Consider the following 8,945-nt stretch of genomic DNA (forward strand, 5'->3'; position numbering starts at 1 on the left):
GGGGAGTTTGTGGTCATCTGAGGACGATGGGAAAGGGGTGTCACTTGGGCCTCCCACGTGCTGTGAGAAAAGCTTTTCCTTGCTGTCGGTGGGTGGACCCAAGGCAGGGCAGGTGTCAGGCCCCACGGCCCAGCTGGTTGGAGAACGTCACAGCTCCCAAGCCCTTCTCCCCCTCCACCCTCCCTACCCTTCACTGTCCTGTCGCTGGTGAACGCCTCGTATAAGCGAGGATTTTACTATGGGGATGACTCCATCCAGTACCCCTACCGTCCAGACACCATCACCCATGGGCTCATGGCCGGGGTCACCGTCACGGCCACAGTCATCCTTGTAAGGCAGGAGGGGTTCAGAGTGACAGGGAGGGGGGTGGGATGGGGTACAGCCTTACCCTGGGTTCCTGATGGGGGTGGCCTGGAGGTCTGTGGGGGACTGGGGGACACAGCCTTGTCCCGAGTGGTACTTGCGGGTCATAGGACCCCCCTTTTGTTTTTTGAGACGAAGTTTTGCTCTTGTTGCCCAGGCTGGAGTGCAATCGCAGGGTCTCTGCTCACTGAAACCTCTGCCTCCTGGGTTCAAGTGATTCTCTTGCCTCAGTCTCCCCAGTTGCTGAGACTACAGGTGAGCACCATCACACCCCCTAGTTTTGTATTTTTAGTAGAGACAGGTTTCACCATGTTGGTCAGGCTGCTCTTGAATGCCCAACCTCAGGTGATCTGCCCGCCTCAGCCTCCCAAAGTGCTGGGATGGAAGGCGTGAGCCACCGAGCCCATCTAGGGTCCTTTTAGAGTCCCCAGGTCTTCAGCAGCCTTGGGGAGGCCTGCGGGGAAAACTGAGGCCGAGTGAGGGCCCACAGGCTGACTGGTCCATTTTAATGTGTACAGTTCATTTTTAGTACATCCACAATGCTGTACAGCCATCTCCTCTACCTAATTCCAGAATATTTTCATCTCATCAGAAGGAAACCCCCCAGCATGGGTAACATGGCAAAACACCGTCTCTACGACAAATCAAAAAATTAGGCCAGGCTAGGTGGCTCATGCCTGTAACCCCTGCACTTTGGGAGGCTGACGCGGGTGGATCACCTGAGGTTGGGAGATCAAGACCAGCCTGATCAACATGGAGAAATCCTGTCTCTATTAAAAATACAAAATTAGCCAGGCATGGTGGCACACGCTTGTAATCCCAGCCACTCGGGAGGCTGAGGCAGGAGAATTGCTTGAACCTGGGAGGTGGAGGTTGTGGTGAGCTGAGATTGTGTCATTGCAGTCCAGCCTGGGCAACAAGAGTGAAACTCCATCTCAAAGAAAAAAAAAATTAGCCAGGCCTGGTGGTGTGCACCTGCAGTCCCAGCTACTGGGGAGGCAGAGGCGGGAGCGGCTCTTGAACTCAGGAGTTAGAGGTTTCAGTGAGCCAAGATTGTGCCTACCCCAGGCTGGGTGACAGAGTGAGACCCTGTCTCAAAAAAAGGAAAGGAAACAAAGAACTTTTGTACCCATTAGCTGTCACTCCTTCCCCAGCCCCTGGCAGCCGCCACTGTCCTATTTTCTGTCTATAGATTTGCCTGTTCTCAATGTTTCATATAAATGGAATCATACACTATGTGGTCTTTGGCATCTGCCTTCTCTTTTTCTAACTTTTTTTTTTTTGGACAGGGAGTTTTGCTCTTATTGCTCACACTGGAGTGCACTGGTGTGATCTTGGCCTACCGCAACCTCTGCCTCCTGGGTTCAAGCGATTCTCCTGTCTCTGCCTCCTGAGTAGCTGGGACTACAGGCACCTACCAACACGCCTGGCTGATTTTGTATTTTTTACTAGAGATGGGGTTTCCTCCATGTTGGCCAGGCTGGTCTCAAACTACTAACCTCAGGTGATCTGCCCACCTTGGCCTCCCAAAGTGCTGGGATTACAGGCATGAACCACTGTGCCTGGATTCTTTTTCTAATTAAAAAAATGTTGGGCCGGGTGCGGTGGCTCAAGCCTGTAATCCCAGCACTTTGGGAGGCCGAGGCGGGTGGATCACGAAGTCAAGAGATCGAGACTGTGCTGGTCAACATGGTGAAACCCCGTCTCTACTAAAAATACAAAAAATTAGCTGGGCATGGTGGCACGTGCCTGTAATCCCAGCAACTCAGGAGGCTGAGGCAGGAGAATTGCCTGAACCCAGGAGGTGGAGGTTGGGGTGAACCGAGATCGCGCCATTGCACTCCAGCCTGGGTAATAAGAGCGAAACTCCGTCTCAAAAAAAAAATGTTGGGGGGCTGTGTAAGATGGCTCACACCTGTAATCCCATCACTTTGGGAGGTTGAGGTGGGCAGATCACCTGAGGTCAGGAGTTTGAGACCAGCCCAGCCAAAAGTAAGCTGGGTGTAGTGGCACATGCCTATAATACCAGATGCTCAGGAGGCCCAGGCAGAGAATCAGTTGAACCTGGGAGGCAGAGACCACAGTGAGCCAAGACGGTGCCATTGCACTCCAGTCTGAGTGAGAAAGTGAGACTCTGACTGGAAAAAAAAAAAAAATTTGGCCAGAAATGATGGTTCACACTTGTAACCCCAGCACTTTGGGAAGCCGAGGTGGGCAGATCACTTGAGGCCAGGAGTTCAAGACCAACCTGATCAACATGGAGAAATCCCATCTCTACTAAAAATACAAAAATTAGCCTGTCCTGGTGATGGAAGCCTGTAATCCCAACTACTCAGGAGGCTGAGGCAGGAGAATTGCTGGAACCCGGGAAGTGGAGGTTGCAGTGAGCTGATTGTGCTCCAGCTCGGGAGACACGAGACTCTGTCTCAAGAAAAAAAATTGTTTTTGTTTTGCTCAAAACTATAGGAAAAAAATAAAAGGAAAAAAAAAGAGGATAAGTGAATAGAATAAAAATAAAGTTGTTTTTGTGTGTTTTTAGTGATTGAACACAGTGTATTCTTGTGTTTTGGAAGTTCATGTTGTAACGTTCTGTCCTCTTTTGCTTTATGTATTTTGGAGTTCTCTGGTTTACTACATTTACATTTATAATTGTATTATTATTACATTTATAATTATAATTATTACATTTATAATTGTCATATCTTTTTGATAGATTGACCCTTTCATCATCATAGAATGATACATATGAGTTTTGCCTCAACAATTTTTGTCTTGATGTCCATTTGTCTGATATTAGTATAGCTATTCTGGCTCTCTTTTCGTTACTGTTTTGCATGGAATATTTTTTTTTCCAATCTTGTACTTTCAACCTGTTCATGTCTCTGACTCTAAAGTAAGTCTCTTATACCTAGCATAAAATTGGGCCATGTTTTTTTTGTATTGTCCAGTGTCTGATTTTTTTCGAAACAGAGGCTCACTTTGTTGCCCAGGCTGGAGTATGGTGATCTCAACTCCCTGCAGCCTTGGACCCACTCTCAGACCAAGCCATCTTCCAGCCTCAGCCTCCCGAGTGGCTAGGACTGGCCACTACATTCAGCTACTGTTTGTTTATGTTTTTTGTAGAAATAGGGTTTTGCCATGTTGCCCAGGTTGGTCTTGAACTCCTCAGCTCAAGCGATCCACCCTCTGTGGCCTCCCAAACTGCTGGGATTATAGGTGGGTGCCACCATGCCCAGCCAGATCTCTGACTTTTTATTTTTTGTGTTTTTTTCCCCCAGCATATTTTAATCTTTTTATTGAATTAAGGCATTTAACGAATCTCTGACTTTCAGTTGGAGTGTTTAATCTATTTATGGTCAGTGTAATTACTGATAAGGAAGGCCCTCTGTCATTTTGTTTAGGGTTGCTTAGGTTATGCCTTCCTTTTTCAGTTCCTTGTCACTGCCTTTTTTTTTTTTTTTTTTTTTTCCTTTAATTTTTTTTTTTTTTCTTTTAGTGACGAGGGTCTTGCTGTCTTGCCCAGGACTTGAACTCCTGGGCTCAAACCATCTCTGCCTTCCAAGTAGCTGGGACTACAGGTATACATTACCACATCTGGCTGGTTTTGCCATTTTTTTTTTTTTTTTTTTTTAGAAATAGGGTCTCACCATGTTGCCTAGGCTGGTCTAGAATGCCTGGGCTCAAGCAGTCCTTCTGCCTTGGCCTCCCAAAGTGCTGGGATTACAGGCGTGAGCCGCTGAGCCCATTCAGGCTAAATCATCTTTTTCTCTCTTTTTTTTTTGAGACAGAGTCTGGCTGTGTTGCCCAGGCTGGAGTGCAGTGGTTCGATCTCTGCTCACTCAACCTCTACTTCCTGAGTTCAAGCAATTCTCCTGTCTCAGCCTCCCCAGTAGCTGGAATTACAGGTGTGTACCACCACACCTGGCTAATTTTTGTATTTTCATTTTTATTATTTTTATTTATTTTTTGAGACAGAATCTCACTCCGTCACTCAGGCTGGAGTGCGGTGTACAGTGGCATGATCTTGGCTCAGTGCAACCTCTGCCTCCTGGGTTCAAGTGATTCTCCTGCCTCAGCCTTCCAAGTAGCTGGAACTATGGGCATGTACCACCACATCCAGCTAATTTTTATTATTTTCAGTAGAGATGGGGTTTCGTCATGTTTGCTAGGCTGGTCTCGAACTCCTGATCTCAGATGACCCACCCACCTTGGCCTCCCAAAGTGCTGGGATTACAGATGTAAGCCACTGTGACTGGCCCGGCTGAATATTCTTTTTTTTTTTTTTCTTTTTTCGAGACGGAGTTTCGCTCTTGTTACCCAGGCTGGAGTGCAATGGCGCGATCTTGGCTCACCGCAACCTCCGCCTCCTGGGTTCAGGCAATTCTCCTGCCTCAGCCTCCTGAGTAGCTGGGATTACAGGCATGTGCCACCATGCCCAGCTCATTTTTGTATTTTTAGTAGAGACGGGTTTTCACCATGCTGACCAGGATGGTCTCGATCTCTTGACCTTGTGATCCACCCACCTCGGCCTCCCAAAGTGCTGGGATTACAGGCTTGAGCCACCGCGCCCGGCCTGAATATTCTTAACTGACCTATTTTCTTTGGTTTTTTTGAGACAGAGTCTCACTCTGTCACCCAGGCTGGCATGCAGCGGTGCGATCTTTGCTGTCCACCACCTCCATCTCCTGGATTTAAACACTTCCCCTGCTTTAGTCTTCTGAGTGCTGGGATCACAGGCATGCACCACCACACCTGGACAAGTTTTGTACGTTTAGTAGAGACAGGGTTTCACCATGTTGGCCAGGCTAGTCTCAAACTCCTGACCTCAGACGAGCCGCCTGCCTCAGCCTCCTAAAGCACTGGGATCACAGGCATGAGCCACTGCGCCCGACCTGTTTTATTTTGTTTTAAACTGTGTGTTTAGAGTATTATAAGGCTACTCTGGAAATAGGAGTCTCCCTACTCCCCGGGGTGTGTTCTTGCTGTTTGTTGCAGTGGTTATTTGTTTAATGACTTTTCTGATTGTGAAGTCTCTATCTTTTGTCATGGATGGCCATTTCCTCCTGTTCTTTTAGCCTGGTGGTCAGCGAGTGATAGGACAGAGATGTCTTTAAACATCTGGAACAACAACAACAAAAACCCACAACACCCTCCTAAGTCAGTAGAAGGGGTCTGCATGCCTGTGGGGTCAGCCCTTCCACGGTGAAACAGGTTTTCTCTGCCTTCATTTTCACTTCCTGCTTGTGCAGAGCTGGAAGGCTAGCTGGATGTGAGCACAGGGCCCTCGCAGGCCTCTCGCAGGCCTCTTCCAAGCTCCCGCACTGCTCGGGTCTTGTAGGTTCCAAGCCTTCATTCCCCAGAGCTTTTTTTTCCCTGGCCTTTCCTCCTAGGCCATTTGGCTCCTCTGTTTTTTGCCTCATCTGCTCTCATGGCCCCAGGCAGCAGACATTAACAAATTTGTTGTAAACGTTTCCTGCAAATGTCCTCCAGGTAGCACCTCAGCACTGGGAGAATGTCCAGTCAGGTGAGATCAAGATCAGCCCTTGAGCCATACCCTAGTCCACAGTTGCAAATAAGGCCCCTTCTTGGAACCTGTGCTGGGCGTGTGGTCTGTTACCCTCAGGCCACCACAGTCTAAGCAGTGGGAGAGGGACCAGGATGAGTTAAAATGCCACAAAGCTGTTTGTTCTGAGATCCAACTGAAATACCTCTGGTTTTTATTTGAGATGGAGTCTCGCTCTGTCGCCCAGGCAGTGGCATCATCTTGGCTCACCCCAACCTCCACCTCACAGGTTTTCAAGTGATTCTCCTGGTTCAGCCTCCCAAGTAGCTGGGATTATAGGCATGTGACACCATGCCTGGCTAATTTTTGTATTTTTAGTCGAGACGGGGTTTCACCATGTTGATCAGGCTGGTCTCAATCTCCTGGCCTCGTGATCCCCCTGTCTTGGTCCCCCAAAGTGCAGGGATTACAGGCGTGAGCCACCGTGCCCGGCCTCAACTGGATTATGTTAATCAAGTATTCCTCTGGTTCCTGCAAGCTTTTGATTCTGTCCAAAAAAGTTGGTTGTGACTTTTTTGCCAGTTTTTTGTTGCTTCCTATTTTCTGTGTTTCATTCACGTCCTTCACGGGGTCTCAAATTTATATAAAAAGAAATCTTCCCTCAGATCCACAGATGGGAGAAAATCCTGAGAAGAAACGCAGTGAAAACGAAACCGGTGTTGCCTGCTTGCTGGACACTACCGTCCACCCTGGGTGTTGGGTTCAGGCCTCAGAGTCTTCACGGGGGAGGCGTCTCATGCCACAGCCCCAGCTGGAGACTCTGATCCATCATCAGATAACTGGAAAGGACAGAGGGAACAGCCTCTGCTCCTGGGATTTGCTGACCTGTAATGTCGGCAGCTCTCGTGTTGAACCCTCCCTTCTGCAGGAGGGGCGGTGGTGAAGGGAGGTTGGAAGATGCCGACTGAGCCGCCAGCCCTCCGACCTGCTGCCTCTCCTTCCCCAGGTTGTCTTTCTACTCGGGACACACCTCCTTTGGGATGTACTGCGTGGTGTTCCTGGCGGTGAGTCCATTTTTCTGGGGCTCGCCTGTCAAGTCACTCCCTTCCCTGGACCTCAGTTTTCCCAGCTGTAAAATGGGTGGGTCGTGGTGGTGATGGGCGCACTCACTGACTTGTTTGTAAAGACAGGAGGCCCTGGGCTGGCCAGTTTTGTGCCCCCGGCCTCGGAGCTGCCATCTGTGCAGTGGGTGTGGGAGGGCCTGGCAGGGCACAGGCTGAGGCACCCTCTCCCGTCCCAGCTCTATGTGCAGGCGTGGCTCTGCTGGAAGTGGGCACGGCTGCTGCGCCTCACGGTCCAGTTCTTCCTGGTGGCCTTCACCCTCTATGTGGGCTACACCCGCGTGTCTGATCACAAACACCCCTGGAGTGACGTCCTTGCTGGCCTCCTGCAGGGAATACTGGTGGCTGGCCTCACTGCGAGCTTCTGACCTTGACTCCCCCCCTGTGCTGTCCAGAGACCACTCCCTGCCCAACCCTGGTCCTGCCCTGCACACTCTTGCCCCACGGAGTCCTCCCCTGGGACCCCTTCCTCCAATCCTGGTCCTTCCCTGGGACCCCTTCTTCCCCCGGTTTCTCCCCTGGGACCCCTACCAAAAACTCCAGTCCCTATCTGGACCCCTCCTTTTCCCCCATCCTCCCCTGGGACCTCTTCCCCCAACCCCAGGCTTTTCTGAGGGCCCCTCCCTTCCCCCATTCCTCCCCTTGGGACCCTTTTCCCCAACCCCAGTCCATCCCTGGGACCCCTCCTTCCCCCATTCCTCTGCTGATACTACTTCCCCCAACCCCAGTCCTCCCTTAGATCCCTCCCTTCCTCCCCCACATCCTACCCTGGGACCCCTTGTCCCAACCCCAGTCCATTCATGGAACCCCTCCTTCCCCCATTCCTCCCCGGGACCCCTCTCCCCAAAGCCAGTCCTTCCCTGGACACCTTCCTCCCCCAGTTCCTTCCCTGGGTCTCCTCCCTGCACACCGCAGCCCTTCCCTGGGCTCATCGGTGCCCCAGTGCTCTCCACTGGTCCTCCACTAAGAGGGCTCTCTTCCTCCACAGGCACTCTTCCTCTCATTGCCCACCTGAGACCCTGTTCCTCCCCCTCCTACTCATGCCCATGTCCCTGGTGCCTGCCCAACCCCTGCCCAGTCTCACCTTCCTCCACTCTGCCCAGTCCGCTCCATCTCAGACTTCTTCAAAGCCCGACCCCTACAGCACTGCCCAAAGGAGGAGGAGCTGCAACGGAAGCCCAGCCTGTCACTGACAGTGACCCTGGGCGAGGCTGACCACAACCACTATGGGTACCCGCACTCCTCCTCCTGACACTGTACCCCGCCCGGCAGGGAGTGCTGTGAGTCGAACTGAGGCCGGCCCCCCAGGTGGTCCCTCTGGCCCTGGGTAGGCAGTGAGGGCTCCGGACGGGCTCCAGGAACCCTGAGTAGGCTCTGCTGCCCCCTGCCCTGCACTGGACCAGGGGTCTGGGGAGGCCTAGGTAGCCCTGAGCATTTGGAGGGGGACCTGTTTCTGTAGCTCCCCAAATATCCCCATTCTTTTATGGGGTTAAGGAAGGGACTGTTTTGTAAAATGTAATGTACATGTGGTTTTTAGTAAAATGGGGCATTGGTTTGATGAGTGGTCTCAGTGCCTCTGTTCCTTATGGCCTTTCTGGGACGGTGTTCCTCCTGTCAGAGGGCTCCATGGAGCTCAGGCATCAGGCTGACTCACCCACTGTGAGGGTGGAGGGCAGCAGCCAAGCCCGCCCCTTGCGTTTCTCCCTGCAGGGCACTGGGGTCAAGGGTCATATGGGTCAGCACACCCTTCCCCTCTGCTCATGTCCACCCCGTGCACCTGGGGGCCATGCTTCTGAAATGGGTAATTCAGGGGCTGGTTTCCCTGAAGTGATGGTAGAACACACAGAGCTTACTTTTTCAACAGGAGGGTAAAGGGTACATTTGGTTTTTGTACAGGTGGTAACTCAAGTGTCTTCTGATGTTTTGTTTGCACCTGAAACCTCTCTTATTCCCTCACC

The 8,945-nt window shown here is 51.3% G+C and overlaps 1 protein-coding gene across 1 annotated transcript in view; it reads left to right on the forward strand.

Annotated features, from left to right (window-relative positions):
• LOC120363119 (phospholipid phosphatase 2-like) overlaps window positions 1–8,515 on the forward strand; it is a 250,173-nt gene extending 241,658 nt beyond the window's left edge. Inside the window, 3 exon segments of the mRNA XM_074390584.1 lie at window positions 6,873–6,930; window positions 7,167–7,371; window positions 8,091–8,515. Coding sequence (XP_074246685.1) covers window positions 6,873–6,930; window positions 7,167–7,371; window positions 8,091–8,239 — 412 coding nt within the window. The 3' untranslated portion in view covers window positions 8,240–8,515.
• The last annotated feature ends 430 nt before the right edge of the window (window positions 8,516–8,945 follow it).

This window comes from Saimiri boliviensis, chromosome 2 (assembly GCF_048565385.1).
Source record: "Saimiri boliviensis isolate mSaiBol1 chromosome 2, mSaiBol1.pri, whole genome shotgun sequence".
In the NCBI taxonomy this organism is placed as follows: domain Eukaryota; kingdom Metazoa; phylum Chordata; class Mammalia; order Primates; family Cebidae; genus Saimiri; species Saimiri boliviensis.